The 20,841-nt window shown below is 44.4% G+C and overlaps 1 protein-coding gene across 4 annotated transcripts in view; it reads right to left on the bottom strand.

The window, feature by feature from the left end:
* Positions 1-11,442: 11,442 nt before the first annotated feature.
* The window catches only part of pknox2 (pbx/knotted 1 homeobox 2), a 105,048-nt gene continuing 95,649 nt past the window's right edge, over positions 11,443-20,841 (bottom strand). For all 4 annotated transcript variants that reach the window (XM_004567451.3, XM_004567452.3, XM_076888921.1 and 1 more), the window contains 4 exons: positions 15,496-15,615; positions 15,282-15,358; positions 13,564-13,742; positions 11,443-12,153 (listed from right to left, as the gene is read on the bottom strand). In XM_004567451.3, coding sequence (XP_004567508.1) covers positions 11,891-12,153; positions 13,564-13,742; positions 15,282-15,358; positions 15,496-15,615 — 639 coding nt within the window. In that variant the 3' untranslated portion in view covers positions 11,443-11,890. The remainder of the gene's footprint in view (positions 12,154-13,563; positions 13,743-15,281; positions 15,359-15,495; positions 15,616-20,841) is intronic.

Here is a 20,841-nt window from a genome sequence, read left to right as displayed (position 1 = left end):
TTGCAGCATAACTAAGGGAGGATTCAGGGTCACCTGGTCCAGCCCTAACTATATGCTTTAGCAAAAAGGAAAGTTTTAAGCCTAATCTTAAAAGTAGAGATAGTGTCTGTCTCCCAAATCCAAACTGGAAGCTGGTTCCACAGAAGAGGGGCCTGAAAACTGAAGGCTCTCCCTCCCATTCTACTTTTAAATACTCTAGGAACAACAAGTAGGCCTGCAGAGCAAGAGCGAAGTGCTCTAATAGGGTGATATGGTACTACAAGGTCATTGAGATAAGATGGGGCCTGATTATTTAAGACCTTGTATGTGAGGAGCAGGATTTTGAATTCAATTCTGGATTTAACAGGAAGCCAATGAAGGGAAGCCAAAACAGGAGAAATATGCTCTCTCTTTCTAGTCCCTGTCAGTACTCTTGCTGCAGCATTTTGGATTAGCTGAAGGCTTTTCAGTGAGTTTTTTGGACATCCTGATAATAATGAATTACAGTAGTCCAGCCTGGAAGTAATAAATGCATGAACTAGTTTTTCAGCATCACTCTGAGACAGGATATTTCTAATTTTAGAGATGTTGCGCAAATGGAAGAACGCAGTCTTACATATTTGTTTAATATGTGCATTGAAGGACATGTCCTGGTCAAAAATGACTCCAAGGTTCCTCACAGCGTTACTGGAGGCCAAGGTAATGCCATCCAGAGTAAGAATCTGGTTAGATACCATATTTCTAGGCTTTTCAGGGCCGAGTACAATAACCTCAGTTTTATCTGAATTAAGAAGCAGAAAGTTAGCGGCCATCCAGGTCTTTGTCTTTAAGACATTCCTGCAGTTTAACTAATTGGTGTGTGTTATCTGGCTTCATGGACAGATAGAGCTGGGTGTCATCTGCATAGCAGTGAAAATGTATGCTATGTCTTCTAATGATACTGCCTAAGGGAAGCATGTATAATGTAAACAGAATTGGTCCTAGCACTGAACCCTGTGGAACTCCATAATTAACCTCAGTGTGTGAAGAGGACTCTCCATTTACATGAACAAACTGGAGTCTATTAGATAGATATGATACAAACCACTGCAGTGCAGTACCTGTAATACCTACAGCATGTTCTAATCGCTCTAATAGGATATTATGGTCGACAGTATCGAATGCTGCACTAAGGTCTAGCAGGACAAGCACAGAGATGAGTCCACTGTCAGAGGCCATAAGAAGATCATTTGTAACCTTCACTAAAGCTGTTTCTGTGCTGTGATGAGCTCTGAAACCTGACTGAAACTCTTCAAATAAACCATTCCTCTGCAGATGATCTGTTAGCTGTTTGACAACTACTCTTTCAAGGATTTTTGATATGAAAGGAAGGTTGGAGATTGGCCTATAATTAGCTAAGACTGCTGGGTCTAGAGATGGCTTTTTGAGTAAAGGTTTAACTACAGCTAGCTTGAAGGCCTGTGGTACATAGCCGATCATTAGAGATAGGTTGATCATATTTAAGATCGAAGAATTAATTAATGGCAGGACTTCTTTGAGCAGTTTTGTAGGAATGGGGTCTAAAAGACACGTTGATGGCTTGGAGGAAGTAATTATTGAAGTTAACTCAGAAAGATCAATTAGAGAAAAAGAGTCTAACTTAACATCGATGGTACTAAGAGTAGCTGCAGATAATATTACATCTGTGGGATGATTACTGGTAATTTTTTCTCTAATGATAACAATTTTATTTGTGAAGAAGTTCATGAAGTCGTTAACGTTAAAGGGATTGTTGGCTCAAAAGAGCTCTGACTTTTTGTCAGTCTGGCTACAGTGCTGAAGAGAAACCTGGGGTTGTTCTTATTTTCTTCAATCAGTGATGAATAGTAAGATGTTCTGGCTTTGCGGAGGGCTTTCTTATAAAGCAGCAAACTATTTCTCCGGGCTAAATGATGATCCTCTAAATTTGTGACACGCAATTTCCTCTCCAGATTACGAGTCATCTGCTTTAGGGTACGTGTTTGAGAATTATACCACGGAGTCAGGTACTTCTGATTAGAGACCTTAGTTTTCACAGGAGCTACAGTATCCAGAGTCGTACGTAGTGAGGAGGTGAAATTATTAACAAGATAATCGACTTCTGTTGGGGTAGCGTTCAGATAGCTGCTCTGCTCTATGTTGGTACAGGGCATTGAAGATGATAACAGTGGGTGGATTATATTCTTAAACTTAGTTACAGCGCTTTCAGAAAGACATCTACTGTGATAAAGTCTTCTCTCCACTGCTGTGTAATCAATTATTGTAAATGTAAATGTTATCAGGAAATGATCAGACAGGAGAGGGTTTTCAGGAAACACTGTTAAATGTTCAGTTTCTATGCCATATGTTAAAACAAGATCTAGAGTGTGATTAAAGTGGTGGGTGGGTTCTTTTACATTTTGAGAGAAACCAATTGAGTCTAATAACAGATTAAATGCCATGTTGAGGCTGTCATTTTTAGCATCTACATGGATGTTAAAATCACCCACAATAATTATTTTATCTGAGCTGAGAACTAAATCAGATAAAAAGTCTGAGAAATCAGACAGAAACTCTGTGTAAGGCCCAGGTGGACGATAGATGATAACAAGTAAGACTGGTTTCTGAGTTTTACAGCTGGGGTGGACGAGGCTAAGCATCAGGCTTTCAAATGAATTAAAAGTCTGTCTTGGTCTTTCATTAATTAATAGGCTGGTGTGAAAAATTGCTGCCACACCGCCCCCTCGGCCTGTGCTTCGAGATTTCTGGTAGTTAGAATGACTCGGGGGTGTTGATTCATTTAAACTAACATAATCATCCTGCTGCAACCAGGTTTCTGTAAGGCAGAGTAAATCAATTTGTTGATCAATTATTAAGTCATGTACTAACAGAGACTTGGAGGAGAGAGACCTAATATTTAATAATCCACATTTCACTGTTTTACTCTTTGGTTCAGATGTGGATACTGTATTGTTCTTTCTTTGTAATTGTTTATGTTTAAGTTGTTTGTTGATGGTTTTTAGTTTGTTTTTTGTCTGTTTGGGAGCTGACACAGTCTCTATGGAGATGGGTTTTTGGGGGGGTAGCAGGAGGAGAGAAGCTGCAGAGAGGCGTGTAAGACTGCAACTCTGCTTCCTGGTCCCAACTCTGGATAGTCATATTTTGGGGGGTTTAATAAATTTGTCCATATTTCTAGAAATGAGAGCTGCTCCATCCAAAGTGGGATGGATGCCGTCTCTCCTAACAAGACCAGGTTTCCTCCAGAAGGTTTGCCAATTATCTATGAAGCCCACATCGTTTCTGGGACACCACTCAGACAGACAGCAATTTAAGGAGAACATGCGGCTAAACATGTCACTCCTGGTCTGATTGGGGAGGGGACCAGAGAAAACTACAGAGTCCGACATTGTTTTGGCAAAGTTGCACACCGATTCAATATTGATTTTAGTGACCTCCGATTGGCGTAACCGGGTGTCATTACTGCCGACGTGAATTATGATCTTACTGAATTTACGTTTACCCTTAGCCAGCAGTTTTAAATTTCCTTCAATGTCGCCTGCTCTGGCCCCTGGAAGACAATTGACTATGGTTGCCGGTGTCTCTAGCGTCACATGTCTGAGAACAGAATCACCAATTACCAGAGTTTGACCCCCGGCGGGTGTGTCGCCGAGTGGGGAAAAACGGTTAGACACATGAACGGGTTGGTGGTGTACCTGGGGCTTCTGTTTAGGACTATGCTTCCTCCTCACCGTGACCCAGCCGCCCTCTTTCCCCAGCTGCTTGGGGTCTGCCGGGGAACAGCTAGCGGGGCCTACGCTATCTTCGGCTGCACCAGCTACAGGGGCCTGGCTAGCTATGGGTGAATGAAGGGTGCGAAGCCGAGTCTCCAATTCAGTAATCCTGGCCTCCAGCGCTGCAAATATGCTACATTTGTTACAGATATCATTACTGCTAAAGGAGGCCGAGGAGTAACTAAACATCTGACACAATGAGCAAGAAAGTGCAGGAGGGACAGGTGAAGTAGCCATGGTGCTAACGAGTCGGCTACGAGCTAAGCTAAGCTAGCGAAACAGTACAGAGACAGTGAGTGAATACTTTGGCTATAAATTAGGTAGTGAGTACACAGAAAGTGTGCTTCGGATGAAGCACGTGAAGATTATACTATGAAAGAAGAATGTATTTAAAAGTTGTTAATTAAATTGCTAAGCAAATAAGCTACTCAGAAACACCACTGTGTTTGAGCAGGAACAGGAAGTGATACTCTACCGCAGAGCGAGCGAACACCAAGTGACAGCGCCACCAAATCCAAGCTGGGACCTAGTTCCACTGAAGACGGGGCTGAAAGCTGAAGGCTCTGCCTTCCATTCTACTTTTAACTATCCTAGGGACCACAACTAAGCCTACAGTCTGAGTGCTCTACTGGGGTGATACAGTGCTGTAGGGGCTTTAAGATAAGATGGGGCCTGAGGAGAAGGATTTTATATTTGATTCTGAATTTAATGGGGAGGCACTGAAGAGAAGCTAGTAGTAGTTGTTGTTGTTGTTGTCAGTAGCCTACAAATAATAAATACATGAACTAGTTTTTCAGACAAGGTAATTGTAATTTTAGAGGTATTGTGCAAATAGGATAAAGCAGCCCCACATATTTAGTATGCACACTGAATGACATATCCTAATCAGATAACATATTTCTAAGATTTATAAGGAGAAAATTAGAGGTCATCTGAAATTAGTTTTACACCAGATATAACAGGACGCACATCTTCCAAGAAGTTCAGCTTCATGTCTTGACATTTTCACAGAATATTGTCCCAAAAATCTTGTGAATAATCAAGATGTTATTTTGGGTCATCAGTGGTTTTCTCCTAGGAACTCTCCCATGGATGACATTTTTACATGGTTTCTTTTGATTGTTGGATCATGATTCAACAATCATTCAAGTGAGGCCTGCAATTCTTTAGAAGTTGTTCTGGGTTCTTTGGTCAGCTCCTGGTTTTCAGTGTGTTCATGCAGTAATTTTGGTATGCCAGCTACTCGGCAGAAGGTCCACCCTTTCCCTGGCGGGTCGCGGAGTATGGGGGTGCCTACTGGGGTCAGCAGAGGAGCTGGCCCCAGGGAGGGGTCCCTTCTTTCCCTCCCCATCTCCAGCTGCCTCCCTCTTCCCGCTCCACCACAACCACCCACACATGCAGGGCCTTGGAGTAGGGGTGTGTCACCAGGGTGCAGAGGAGGCATCCCCCCTTCTGTCCCCTTCTGGCTGCCTCTGCCTCAATTTTATCCCACAACTTAGACATTCACATTACTCACACTCTCATTACACATACATATAGGATCTTGGGGGTGGGCACGATACACGGAATCCAAATTACCATCAGGGTGTACACCTCACCCCTGGCGTCGTTGCCCACCTCTCAATTTTAAATACACGTAGACATTGAGGGCTAGCAGGAGGGGCTATGCGCTTACCTGCTGCTCTCTGGCAGGTAGCTCCATGCCCTCCTGGGTTTTAAATGCACCTTAGAACACACATGCATCAACACTACAATGAGCGGGCGGAGGGAGGTTTGGAGTCTTCACACACCCCCGTTCTCTGCGGCCTGGTGGAGCGGGGGGGCTAGGAGGAGGAGTTGGCCGTCCGACTGGGGTCTGGAGTGTGGGGCCTCCCTGCTGCTGCAGAGTCAGGGCGGTCTGCTTCTCCCCACCGCAGGGAAAAGGGTAACACCACCTGGGTCTGGGTGCAGTTCCCCCCTCCAGGGGCAAGGGTACCTAGACCCGGTTCGTAGAGTACGCTTGGGGAGTGTGATTGTGTGTACAGCGTCTCTTTATGTCTGTCTCCACGTTGGTTGAGTGTGGAGTAAGTGCATATGAGAGCATGAGGGTGGGAATGGATGTTTGTATCTGTGTGTGCCTGTATGTCTGTGTCTATATGTCAGGTTGGGTATCAGACGCCACCTCTCTGGGGACATCTCAGGCCCTCCAAGGTTTGGAGGCCTATCTCCCCCCACCACTTCCCCTGCCGGTGGCGGACTCCCTCAGACATCGGTGCGTTGGTGGTTCTTTGTGTCCGGGGATGGGCGTCCAGGTACACACCGGCTCACTCCTTGGCGGCCGCTTATCGGGGCCTGGAGCCTGGGGCTCGCTCGGGCCACTCCGGAGGTGGGGTGCCCCCGGCCCCTCGGCCTGGGGCTCGGTCACTCAGGCACAGCTGGCTGCTGGCGGAGCTCACGGGCGCGTCACTGCAACCCCCCCTGGCTTCTGCTCCGCGGCTGCTGAGTGAGCCCTCATCTGGGACTCTCCTCAGCTCTTTCTGGGACAGTGGCGCGGCTGCCCCTCTGTTAGTCTTCCTTGGTCTCTTGTGTTCTGGGGGCCTCTGGATGTCTGGAGTTTTGATCTCCTCCATACCTGCTTCATGCCCTGAAGGACGTGGCAGTGGCTCCCCACACCCTCTAGATTGTTAGGGGGTTTCCCATGGCAAATTGGTCCTCGGTGAGGGAGCAGACAAAAAGCAAATCAGAAGACGCCTATGAGTAAAAAGTCTAAGGAACAGTTCATCCTGCCTGAATAGAGTTACTAGGGCTCTGCCCTGGAGCTGGGCCTTGGAAGGGTGCCCAAGGGCGAGTGCCTGGGCCCCTTTAGGCAATGGGGCCCAGGCTGGCGCAAGAAGAAGGAACATGGGCCCACGCTCCTGTAGTCCTGTAGGGGTCGAGTACAGTGTGTGCCAGGCGGCAGCCAAGGGGGAAGACCGTGGCAGGCTGATACTGGCTACTGAGGGTAGCGACTGGGATGTGGAATAATTCTGGGACCAGTCTCCTAGAGACTCCTGCATGTACATTCAGGAATGGTTCCGGTGGCTGTATGTTCTGGATACTCGGTGAAGAAAGGGGCTGAGTTGGATCAGGTGGTGGAGAAGGATGCTGGACAGACCTAGCTCACCTAAATGTATATTGAGGGTGCACTGGGAATGTCTGGTAGAGGCCTTGGTCTGTGAGATCTTCAACTCCCACCTTTAGCAGAGCTAAGACTGCATTTCATGGGAGAATGGGGACATTGAGTATGAATGGACCATTTTTACTCTGAGTCGTGGTCAAAAGCTGGTTGGTACCAACAGGCCAAGCGGAACGTGGCTTGAGCAGTGGCTGAAGCAAAAACTCGGGTGTGGGAGGAGTTTAAAGAGTCTATGGAAAAAGACTGTAGGACTGTGTCGATGAGTTTCTGGCAAACCCTCAGGTGACTCAGGAGGGGAAAGCGGTGTTTTACCTGCACAATGTATGGTACAGGTGGACCGTTGCTTACTTCAACTGAGGATATTGTCAGGCAGTGGAAGGAATACTTTGAAGACCTCGATCCCACTGACACGTCTTCTGTAGGGAAAGCAAAGTCTGGGGACAAAGGGGACAACACATCCATCACCGGCGATGAAGTCACTGAAGAAGTTAAATAACTCTTTGGTGTATGAGGTTTGCCCTGAGTTCCTAAAGGTGCTGGATGCTATAGCCTGTCAAGGTTGACACGCCTCTATAATGTTGCGTCGAGATAAAGGGCGGTATCTTATGGTTGGTGGTTCCCCTCTTCGCGAAGGGGGGCCAGAGGCGTGTGCTTCAACTACAAGAGGATCACACTCCTTAGTCTCCCCGCCCATTATTTGAACCTCAGATACAGGAGGGTAGGTGCAAAACACTGCATCAGCTCTTTACCCTCTTGAGGGTACTTGAGCATGAATGGGAGTTTGCCCAACTAGTCAACATGTGTTTTGTGGACTTCGACCATGTCAGTTGGAGAATTCTGTGAGAGATGCTTCGGGAGTATGGTGGTTGGTACCGACAGGTGTCTGTCAGGGCGGTTGCTCCGAGCCATTGGATCCTTATACAACTGTTGCAAGAGCTTGGTACACATAGGAAGTAATTAGCCACACTTGTTCCCGGTGGGTGTTGGACTCTGCCAGGACTGCCCTTTGTTCATAAAAATTATGAAGAATTGGTGACACAATTTGATGAACTTGGGTGGTCTCAGAATCTCACCTCTACAGAACCACATCATCTGCAAAAAGCACAAATCAGGTGGTGGCCTCCAGCTCACTGGAGTCATTCACAGCCGAGTGTGAAGCGGCAGAAATGAGATGGCACCTCCAAGTCTGAGGCCATGGTCCTCAGTGGGAAAAGGGTGGAGTGCCCACTCCAGGTTAGGGACAAGTTGCTGCCCTAGGAGTTTGTTGGGGTTTGCAAGTGGGGGGAGAGGGGACGGGGAGATTGTTAGATGGATTGGTGCTGTAGCTGCAGTGATGTGGATGCTGGACCTATCCATTATGGTAAAGAGAGGGCTGAAGGTAAAAGTGAAGCTCTTGACTTACCAGTAAATCTATGCCCTGGTCACCTATGGTCACCAGCTTTAGGTAGTGGCAAAAATAACGAGATTGTGGATACAAGAGGTGGAAATGAGCTTTCCCTGAAGGGTGGATGGGGGAGTTCAGCCATCTGGTAGGGGCTATAAGTAGAGCTGCTACTCCTTCCACATTGAAAGGAGCCAGTTAAGGTGGTCTGGCATCTGATATTCCATGCCATGTAAGGGAGGTGGCTAACAAATGCACCATTCTGTAGTCGGTATCTAAGCCATTCTTATTAATGATCTTACTGAAGAGGGAGGCCTATGCAGAACAACAGTGGGGGTAGAGCACTTCCTTGTTCCTTGTCATTTGATGGTGACTTGTGTTATTGGCTTGAAGTCCACCTCTAGTGTTGTTTGCCACATCCCAATTGAAATCCTGATACTCTAAGAGTCCTGTTGATTTTCTATACTTCTAAATTTTCCCGAATCCATGTATGTGCATTGAGTTGTAGTTGAGGCTTTCTTGTAGTCAATCTAGGCAGTGCACAGGTTGGTCAGTCTGGTCTTACAGTCTCAACCAACTGCTCACTCTACCAGTTGCTGATGTTTTGCTCCTCTTGCATTTCTGCCAATTCTCTTCTGTGTCCTGTATTAGTATTGACCCATGTGGCAGTTCAACTTAGCCACTATGATGGCTGACAGGAGCTTCCATGTTGTGCTGAGACAGGTCCCTTCTGGGGAACCTTAGGGATCAGGACTTTTGGGCTTTTGGTTAGCAAAGGCCCAACACTTAGCAGCTGGTTCATTTATCCATGGAGAAGGAGAATATGTAATTTACTCATTGGAAGGTTAGCAGTTCAATTCCTAGCTGCTCAAGTCTGTGTGCCAAATATCCTTGGGCAAGATACTAATCCACTACAAGAGAGTAGAAAAGTGCTATATAAGTGCTATATAAGAATCAGTCAATTTACCATTACACCCAGATTGGATGATTGATTTGCATATATGGACTGTTACAGGCTTCCACCACATATACATATAGGCAGTACTTCTACTGTAGCTATATCCATCCATTCTATGATAAATTCAAATGAATCTATCTAGATTCTTACATTCACATTTGATTCCACTTGCTCTCAAATTGGTATTTGCACTGTTCAGAAAAGACCTCTGGCTATTGTACTCATCTAATGTGTTGCGCATGAACTCCATGCAGAATAATTATTGAACAAATGCTATAATGTCTGAAGCACTTTTTTATTAGACCACTTGTGTAAATATGGCTGTGTCTTCCCTCCCACATATTTCCTCTCCCATGCATTTTGACCATTGCTCCCTCAAAAAAAAAAAAAAAGTCAAGTAGCTAATCATCTCACTACATGTTACCTCTGCTAAGTAGGTCCTATGTGACTGCTATAGTTCACATTTCTCGTGCCATAAAATATGGCTAAAGGTGGAGTAACAAAGGTGAACAATAACAGAGATTTAAGTGATGCAATTAGAGTTTGACCTTCTATGGTGAGGTTGAAAACAATGCAGGAAGGCAATTACATATATAAGCCATGTCAAAAAAAAAAAAAAAAAAAAAGCAATACAGTGATTTACTCAAAGAGGCCACAATTCAGGAGATTGTGGGTTTGTTTATGGTAGCTGGCTGAGAAGGTGGGCGAGCATTTGGGTGGGCATTTTCCAGCGAGTTAAATCACAGGCTTGAGATATAACGAGTGGGTGGAAGGCTATACATGATAGGACAGGCAAGTGGGAGAAGTTAACCAATAATTAGAATTTGTAATCTGAAAATTATTGTGAGGATGGTGAAGAAATGTTATACTCTCTTTTGTAAAAATGATTTACAGGTTATTGTATCGAAATATTAATGAATCAAACTGCCTCCCTCTATGAAAAGTCAGAGCCCTGCATGTGTTTGCTCAGCTCAAACAAATGCAGAACTTCCACGAGTCAAAATCAGTACCTTTACATGTTTAATTATTAAAAGTGATCTATTGAAACACAATAGATTATGACAACAACAAAGTTTACAAATGAAACAGAAATATTCCCCTAGTCTGTTGCTTGCTCTGGAAGATTCATTTAAAACTTTTTAAAAAGTTTAAAAAAAAAAGAAGAATAACAGGAAACATACTTCACAATGAACACTCAGAACATTCAATATAACAGTTTTTTTCTTTTTCTAGACATCTTCACATTAGAGATGAGTGATTCCATTTGTTTTAATACAAAACAGGGGGCTGAAATCGATTCACAGCTTCTTTAAAAGCCTTCACATAAAATGGAAAGATAGGTTACTACAGAGTCTCTTCCCTTTTTTATGTTTTTCTCAAAAATGTCTTCCATCAAAAAGAAGTCAGTGTCAGTACATGACATTTTTTTCCAAAGTCACTAGGCATCTCTGCGTGATTTCTCTCAGTGTTGAGTCTGTATGACCGGCACGCTCTTGATCTCTGACAGAACTGATCAAGGTCACAGAAATACGCAAGTAGTTTTCAAAGAGTTGGTGGTTGGAGTTAGGTACATATGTGCATGGCCACCTGCTTTTTCAACACCCTTATCCAGAAAATGTCATGGACAACATGAAGTCTGAAGCTACACACAAAAAATTGAATAAATATGCAAACCCTCAACACCAGAATACAAACATAGGAAAAATCCAATATACATACTATATGTGCAGTCAGTATACACTGGTTTAGTACAGCTGTTTTTGCTCATGGGGAGAGAGAAAATAAACCAAGAGTGTTGTAAAAGTCATGCGGCAGCAGTAAGTCAAGTGTTTTGCTCATGAGGAAGAAACATGTCAGATGAGAGTGCTGTTAAACCTGAGAACCTATGAGTCATTTAAAACGTGTGAATGATGTCCCAGAGTGGAAGCCAGCAGTCACTTCAACAAATATTTGAAATGTATTACACACACATCCTTTCCTTTATTTTGTCTTCTCACTCTTATTTTAGGAAGTGAAATGACACATTAGCTGCAAAGTGAAACTGTGGTCTGTCAATTGAAAATAAAGGGCACTTTCAGATGAAAAAAAAACTGATAAAAACGGCTGCAGCCCTTTTAGTAACTAATTTCAGATGACAAAATATTACATTCAATTAAGTAGTTGCTAAAACATACAGTCAAAAGAGATTTTCAGTTCTTTAATCCATGTAATGCTTTTCCTCATTGTTTCAAAAAAAGAAAAAAGAATCAGTTCCTGTAAAAGCACCAAACATCTTTAAATGCTGCTTTTAAACATACTCAATTTCAAACCTATTAGTTCCTGTGTCATTCCTCTCCATAAATAACCAGAGCTATAAAAATGTGCTACTCTCCAGAAAGTTCATGAGTTCACTACATAGGAACATACTGTGTTAAAATGCAATAACACAATTCAGCATTAAACTAATATTTTTCCTATAAACATGATGGTCATTGTGTTTGATTAGAGTCTGTGGTAAAGAACTAATACGTGCGTAAATGCTCTCTAGAGTCACTCGGCATTAGAGGCGTACTATTTGAGTTTCAATGAGGCTGTATTAAGTTCACAACTGAGATCAGCGTTCATAAAGTCTGTCAGTTGCCCCTGGCAGACTACTCCAGTTCCTCTCTGTGCTCCATGCTAAGATCTCTCCTTCCCACTCCCTGGCTGGACAGCTGCCTCCCCCTGTCATCTTCCTCCTCTCCATCCTCTTCCTCATCGTCCTCCTCTATGCCTTCCTCCTCCTCTTCCTCCTCCTCTTCATCCTCTTCCTCAGTGCCGTCCATTGAGTCATCGGCTCCGAGCATGGCTTGCTGCATGGCCAGGGTGGCTGAATCTGAGGATAGTGACTGGAGACTGTCCATACTCAGTGGGTCTGAAGCAAGGCCAGAAAGAGGGTAGGGAGAAGAGGGGTTATAATGTGACAGATACATTTAAAAAATAATAATGTAGGCAGAGGAAGATAGACCTTTTTATTTGTCTGTGCATGCTTCAGTATTATTTAGAAATTTCACTTAGCCAATATTCAGAGTGGCTACAGGGCCAGAGACTCAATTTTGGGAGCCACCTGAAAAAAACCATCCCATATGGAAAAGATATATATAAATCTTATAAAGTTTGTATCTGTCTTGTGTGAAACTTGTATGAAAAGCATACAAGAGTGACAACAGATATAAGATCCCTTGAAAAATTATATAAATGAAACTTGTATGTTTTGGATACTTCCTAAAACAATATCTGAAAGTAATGAGAAAGTGGCCACTTTCATGAGTAAATCATATAAGCCTTATATGATTCACTATATGAAGTAGGCCAAATCTTATGCAAGTCTTTTATAAGTTTTTTCTATTGCTTTTCCATATGGGATCCTACACACCAGTTTGATCAATTTTACCTTGCAAAACGTTACGTAGACTTTGTCTGCCACTGAAATTAATTCTTACCCTGCCTTTTATCTATATTTGCACTCCAGTAGGGAAGCTTTCTTTTACTTGTCTATACTCGTACCAGCTGCAGTACTGTGACAGGAGATAACAAATTGCATAAGTAACTGAGGTCTACAGCCTACCGTGTAGCAGTAAAAGAAAACTATTCCCAAGAGACTTGTTTGTACACATGAGTGCAGGCTGAGCTATTGATTGATTTAGGACACATTTTTAAAGAAACTGATAGTCTAAAAAAAAATTAAACAAAAGAGTGGTAATAGTGCCATCTAGTGGTTTGGATTCAAGCAGACACGCTTTTAGTTTGTTTATTTTTTTGTACAATGTGTACAATTTTACCGTTTATCAATATTCCCTCCAAATTCAAGTACATATCATAGCTATAGTGATCACTGTAGGACAAACACATCATAGTCAAGCAAGCAAAATCACAGACATTAAATTTAGACTGTATCCCATAACAGCCACAGTTGACGGCTGCTGTGTTTCTGCTGTTTGTTTTTACTGTTTCTACTACTATAATTGATTGTGTATAAAAATATTTTTCCAAACACTATATTTCAACTATATTTTAAGAGATGACATGTAAAAATTTAAATGTTCATGTATAGCTAGAAAGAGCTATTTGTGATCTTTAAATTACAAGTAAGCATCTATGGCTGGTAAATGGTAAATAGTTCTTATATGGCACTTTTCTACTCTCTTGGAGCACTCAAAGTGCTTTACAAAACAAAAATCAAGAAGACATTAAAGAAAAATTAAAAAGTAAAGGATTATTTAATGCCCAAAGAAAGCTGTTTGCTTTGCTTTGCTTTTCTTGGAAAATGTAACTGTTGGCATACTGTCTGAGTTGCTTCCTGTCTGAGATCTGTGCGTCTGCAATACACCAGCCACAATAGAGTCGGGCCAAAAGCGCTGTGTTGGACGATGCTGGGACTTCATCTTCTTCGCTTTAGGAGCTGGGTCAGGATTACTGGCATCTAACATAGGCTGAAGGATACGTCGACGAGCATTGATGAACCTGTGAAAATACCAAAGAAGTCATATTAGGAAAAGTAACACCTATGAATCCAACTTAATTACTCTGCATGTCTTTCACATATCTAATTAGTTCTACTAAACAGTACCGAGATTTAAGGAAGACATAAAATGAAAAACAAGTACACACAAAACTTTGAATATGACCATCAACACTTCAAAATGTTATCATTTGATTAAACCATACCCTAATGAAAAATTTTAATGCACTTTTATATCAAATTGTCTTTATTTATTTTTTTCTCTCTTTCTCTCTCTCTCTCTCTCTAAGGATAGACTGAAAGTCAGGACCCTCCACAGTACCATGGGAAGATAGAAGTGGCTGACACTGTGAAATTCTACTTGTGGAGAAAGCTGGACTGAAAGATAGCACTAATCATGGCAGCACAGGAACAAGCTCTAAGCACAAGATCCATAGAGGCTGGGGTCTATCACAGCAGAAAAGACCCCAGGTGGAGGTGTAAAGATGCTCCTGAGACAATTCTGGACATAACAGCAGGGTGTAAGATACTACTAGGTAGAGTATACATGAAATGCCATAACTAAGTGGCTGGCATTGTATAGTTGTACATTTGTGCTGAGTATGGTCTCCTCTATATCTCAGAAGGTTGAGCAAAGATCCTGTGGGATTTCCAGATACAGACACACTGGTAATGACAGCTGTAGTGATAGATATAGCGATGCCAAGTGGTAGCAGTATCAGGAAAAAGGAACACAAGAAACAAGAAGAGAGAGAGGGAGAGAGGGAGAGAGGGAGAGGTTGTTCCACATGTACTTGGTGTATACAACCAGGAGATGGTGCCACTGTATCAATGATGTACTCGGATATGCCAGCATAGTCAAGTTCAATTTAAAGCTTAACATTCATGCTCTGTAGAAGAAGGGCCAAAGTTTGTTCGATCTGATGTGCAGGCTGAGGTCTTTTAGTGTATGTAGGACCCTTTATGACACAGTGATTGCTACTCCAAGCTTTTATATGGTTGTCTGCTGGGGAGAAACAGTACATGGATTAAAACGCTGATGAAGAGAGCCAGTGAGCTAGACTCCACAGAGGAAGTGGGTGAGAGGAGGATGTTAGTCAAACTGATGTCTATTATGGACAACACTTCTAAAAGACTGTGGGGACCCTGAACAGGTCCCTCAGCAGTAGGACAGATCACTGTCACAGGTCCTTCATCCTGACAGCAGTCAGACTATATAATACCCACACAGGATAAATACTGTTTAAAAAATGCATATGTATACATTATCACTTCCACTGCATTTTAGCTATTTATATAAATGTGTGCATATAATAGCATTTTGGCTTTTTTGTACACTATTTTTCATTTATTTCAATTAATAATTTTCTAAAATATCTCTAAAATATCTTCACAAAACGAATTTCCCTTGCGTCGGATTAATAAAGCGTATATGTCTATGTCTAAAGAAAACTTTGTCTTACTTTTTAAATAAAAATATGAAGCCGTGTTTTGCTTTTACACATGCAACATGAGACCTTTTTGGGATTACAAAATCTTACCAGTTGTTTACTTGCAAGAGAGTCAGACTTGTTTGTGCTGCAATCTGTCTTTTCTCATCTTCTGTTGGATATGGGTGCTGCAAGAAGTAGGAAACGACATTTCAGTTTTCAAGCAGTTTCCAGCTGTTAAAATGGAATGTGCCGCACCATAATTATGTTAAACACTGAAAAGTCTTGCCCTCAAACACAGTGTAAATGTCTGCCTGCGTCTCACCATGAGATGCTGGAAGAGCCAGGAGCGCATGATGTTGGTGGCGTGTTTGGGCAGGACTCCCCTCTTATTCTTAGACTTCTTGTCTTCACTGTCCAACAAGGAGGACAGGTCCACATTTACCTTTATTCACAGACAACAGAAAGGAAAGAAAGAGGAAGAAAAGAAAAAAGGGAAAAGACCATAGGGCTTAGTTATTGTTGCCACGGAAACAAACTCAGACTACCAATTACCTTTTTTTTTTCCTATGGCAAGGGCAGAAACACCTCCTCAAGTGTCACCATGGTAACTGAATTTGAGTAATGATACTTAAAATATAAAGAAGCAGTACCCGTGACTAGTCTGTTATATGTGTGGTGCTTGGACTTTGAGTTTCACAGTTTGGCGTCGGTGAGCTAGAGTGACGCTGATGCAGAGTGGGCCTGTGTTTGCTTGGATTTTCATTGGTGTTGACCTGTAGTACACCAGCCTTTGTGTTCAGTGAGAAATCATTATTCAGATGTTACTGTTTGGAGTGTGAGTGCTGAAGGACGAGATGCTCTCAGACTATTGACAGTCTTTGACAGCCTGCATATGGATGTGTGTGAGTATGTGAGTTCATGTCTGGCTGAGACAACTAACTGCAAATATTTTTAACAGTTGTAAGAACATTTAGGTTTGCTATTTGGCGAAGAAATCATTTTTATCACTGTCATGCTTAAGATAAAGTTTGCACATGGCTTATTAGATAGTAAAGGGAAAACATCTAGTGATATTCTTCATTATTATGTTCTAATTAATGATAAATAATTCACTATTTCTAATTAAAGCATGACTTATATTGTTTTGTATTTTTTCTTTTTTTTCCCCCCGTGGTAATTTGGGCTTTTTAATAATTTCTTTGAACTGTTTTATTTATTTATTTATTTTTTTTTTAGGATGATTGCACAGCATATAAAAAACAAGTATTCAATATTTAGGCTCAAACATTTACATACATTCACTTAAATCTTAAAAAGTGGTGCTCAGGGTTCCATCCATCTTCATCCGCTTTATCCGGGGCCGGGTCGCAGGGGCAGCAGCCTAAGCAGAGAAGCCCAGACCTCCCTCTCCCCAGCCACCTCCTCCAGCTTATCGGGGGGAACACCAAGGCGTTCCCAGGCCAGCCGAGAGATATAATCTCTCCAGCGTGTCCTGGGTCTGCCCCGGGGGCCTCCTCTCGGTGGCACATGCCCGGAACACCAACCCCAGGAGGCGCCCAGGAGGCATCCTTGTCAGATGCCCGAACCACCTCAGCTGGCTCCTTTCGATGTGGAGGAGCAGCGGCTCTACTCTGAGCCCCTCCCGGATGGCTGAACTTCTCACCCCATCTCTAAGGGAGAGGCCAGCCACCCTTCGGAGGAAGCTCATTTCCGCCGCTTGTATCCGCGATCTCGTTTTTTCGGTCACTACCCACAGCTCGTGGCCATAGGTGAGGGTAGGGACGTAGATCGACCGGTAAATTGAGAGCTTCACTTTTACACTCAGCTCCCTCTTCACCACGACGGACCGGTGCAGCGTCCGCATCACTGCAGCCGCCGCACCAATCCGTCTGTCGATCTCCGGCTCCCTTCTCCCATCACTCGCGAAAAAGACCCCGAGATACTTGAACTCCTCCACTTGGGGCAGGAACTCATCCCCGACCCGGAGTTGGCACTCCACCCTTTTCCGGCTGAGAACCATGTGTTATGAGTGGCTGTGTGCAGACAGGAATAGGACCCAAGGTGCAGACTCCGGAGCCAGATGTGAACTCAAAACAGCTTTAATGTTAAACTCAAATATAACATAACTGGGGGAAAAAATCAAAATAAACTTACATCGGAAAACTGACGGAACACACAGCTAGGTAAGCGGTAGATCGCGACACAGACACAGAGAAACACAGGGCTTAAATACACAGAGGGAGCAATCAGGGAATGGGTAACAGGAGGGAAACACAGCTGGGGCAAATCAGGCCTAACGAGACAAGGGGAAGCGAAACCAGATACATTAACCTCAGACAAGGACCTTCAAAATAAAACAGTAAACCTGACACAGACTGAACTAAAGACACAGACTTGCACGCACTGCAACAGAGGGAACAGAGACTGACTGGAAACGGGGATATAGCAACTAAGGATACACAGAGACGCGAACTAGACAAGGGGATACAGCTGACAGGGGAGACAGAGCAACTAGAGAAGACAGAGACATAAACCATAAGACAGAACTCAAAGAAACCAAAGACTAGAAATTATAAATAATATAATAAACTCAACAACCCTGGGTCAACGACCCAGGCATCCTAACAACTTGGCCTCAGATTTGGAGGTGCTGATCCTCGTTCCCGCTGCTTCACACTCGGCTGCGAACCGTTCCAGTGTGAGCTGGAGGCCTTCACCCGATGAAGCCAACAGAACCACATCATCCGCGAAAAGCAGAGATGAGATTCTGAGGCCACCAAAGTGAAAGCCCTCCACCCCTTGGCTGCGCCTAGAAATCCTGTCCATAAAAATTATGAACAGAATCGGTGACAAAGGGCAGCCCTGGCGGAGCCCATCACCCACCGGGAACAAGTCCGACTTATTGCCGCCAATGCGAACCAAGCTCTTGCAACGGTTGTATAGGGATCGAATGGCCCGTAACAATGGGCCAGACACCCCATACTCCCGCAGCACCTCCCACAGGACACCCCGAGGGACACGGTCGAATGCCTTCTCCAAGTCCACAAAACACATGTAGACTGGTTGGGCAAACTCCCATGCACCCTCAAGTATCCTTGAGAGGATAAAGAGCTGGTCCAGTGTTCCGCGACCAGGATGAAAACCGCATTGTTCCTTCTGTATCCAAGGTTCGACTAGCGGACGAACTCTCCTTTCCAGTACCACAGGCTAACCAAGCCCGATAGGACTCCCTCTTCAGCCTGGTGGCTCCCCTCACCTCTGGTGTCCACCATTTCGTTTGGGGATTACCACCACGCCAACCACCTTGCAACCACAGCTCAATGCAGTAGCTTCGGCAATGGGGACTCAATGTCCCCAGCTCTGCCGGAGGTGTGTGTTGAAGATCTCGCGGACTGCAGCCTCTGCTAGACGTTCCCAGCACACCCTCACTACGGGTTTAGGTGCACCAGGTCTGTCCACCGTCCTCCCGCACCACCTGATCCAACTCACCACCAGGTGGTGATCAGTTGACAGCTCAGCCCCTCTCTTTACCCAAGTGTCCAGAACATATGGTCGCCGGTCTGGTGATACGATTACAAAATCGATCATCGACCTGCGGTCTAGAGCGTCCTGGTGCCACGTGCACTTATGGACACTCTTATGTTCGAACAAGGTGTTCGTTATGGCCAAACTGTGAGAAGCACAGAAGTCCAATAACAAAACACCACTCGGGTTCAGATCAGGGAGGCCGTTCCTCCCAATCACGCCCCTCCAGGTCTCGCTGTCATTACCTACGTGAGCATTGAAGTCTCCCAGTAGGACAACAGAGTCTCCAGGTGGAGCGCCTTCCAGCACCCCACCCAGGGACTCTAAGAAGGCTGGGTACTCCGAACTGCCACTCGGCGCATAAGCGCAGATGACAGTCAGGACCTGTTCCCCGACCCTAAGGCGCAGGGAACAAACCCTCTCATCCACCGGGAAAAACCCCAACGTACCGGCAGCAAGCCGAGGGGATATTAGAATACCCACCCCAGCCCACCGCCTCTCACCGGGGGCAACTCCAGACTGAGACAGAGTCCAGCCCCTATCCAGGAGACTGGTTCCAGAGCCCAAGCCATGCGTTGAGGTGAGCCCGACTATATCTAGCCGGTACCTCTCAACATCACACGCTAACTCAGGCTCCTTCCCCACCAGAGAGGTGACATTCCATGTCCCAACTGCCAGTCTTGGCAGCCGGGTATCAGTCTGCCAGGGTTTCCGCTCCTGGCCGCCGCCCGGCACACAATGCACCTGACCCCTAAGGCGCCTCCTGTGGGTGGTGGGCCTGCGGGAGGATGGGCCCATATCCCCTTTTCGGGCTGTGCCCAGCCGGGCCCCATGGACTAAGGCCCAGCCACCAGACGCTCGCCCTCGGGCACCCTCCCCGGGCCTGGCTCCAGGGCGGGGCCCCGGTAACCCTATCCCGGGCAGGGTAAACTGTTCCCTCGATGTTTTCTCCATAAGGGTCTTCTGAATCGCTCTTTGTCTGGTCCCTCACCCAGGACCAATTTGCCATGGGAGACCCTACCAGGGGGCAAAAGCCCCCAGACAACATAGCCCCTGAGATCCCCGGGACACACAAACCCCTCCACCACGATAAGGTAGCGATTCATGAAGAGGAGCTCAGGGTTCTACAGTCTATTTTAACTTAACAAGGCCAAGGTCATTTGGGGGGATTTATTTGACAGCAATAAATAAAGAATTGTAGATTTACACAAGTTGGAAGGCCTCCTGGAGTCATTAAGTTATTAATACAAATTATTTAGATCTATCAAATGAGAGGAAATTGGCTAGGATGTTCAGAAATAACACAAAACCCATTAATGCCATGAACTGAAAGCATCCCCAGAGCAAAAATAATTGATCATTGCTCTGGAGCTATTTTGCTGCTAGTGCTACATTGCACAGTGCTACATTGCACAGTGCTACATTGAATAATGAAGTTCTAGGACTACCTCCAAATTCTAAACTTCACCCCAAATGAACAGTTGGATGGTTGAAACTTGGGCACAGTTGGCCTTTCTAATAGAACAATAATCCTAAAGATCAAAACTGGTTTTGAAATACATGCAGTAGCTAACATTAAACTTCTGGAATGGCTTACCCCAAACCCTGACCTAACCCTATTCAAATCTTGTGGACTGTGCCTAAAAGCTCAGTCAGTGCCAAGAAATCAACCAACCATTTTCCTAGTATCATTCATTCCTACTATTTGGAGCCGTTTCAGTCCCCAAGACAGAGTATATTTTGTATACAAATGGGACATTGCTTGTTTTTTTCTATTAATAAATCTAACACCCCCATGGGTTAAATCCTCCTGACTAGGTCCTCTCATTGGTCCTCTAGTTTCATGTAAGTTGTATATTTTGTTGGAGGGAAATCATTATGCCCCACTATTATTAGGTTCCACGCAGAATAGTGTGGAAAGAATCCACAGACACGGAGATGCTGACCCTCACCCACCTACAACCCACATAATGCCCATAAATAGACATTCACACAGATCCCCCCTCATTCTCCCAACACAAAACAAGACTCATTACAGTTGCAGCTGTGTGTCACGTGGCTCCTTCTGTCCTGGGAGTGTGTGTGTTCCAGGAGAAAGCGAGGTTAAATTAATTGGCAGCACCGAGCCTCAGAGTGTGATTAC

The sequence above is a fragment of the Maylandia zebra genome, linkage group LG10 (genome assembly GCF_041146795.1).
Source record: "Maylandia zebra isolate NMK-2024a linkage group LG10, Mzebra_GT3a, whole genome shotgun sequence".
Lineage (NCBI taxonomy): Eukaryota > Metazoa > Chordata > Actinopteri > Cichliformes > Cichlidae > Maylandia > Maylandia zebra.
The sequence above is the reverse complement of the archived record's forward strand: the minus strand, read 5'-3'. Positions and strand labels throughout refer to the sequence as shown.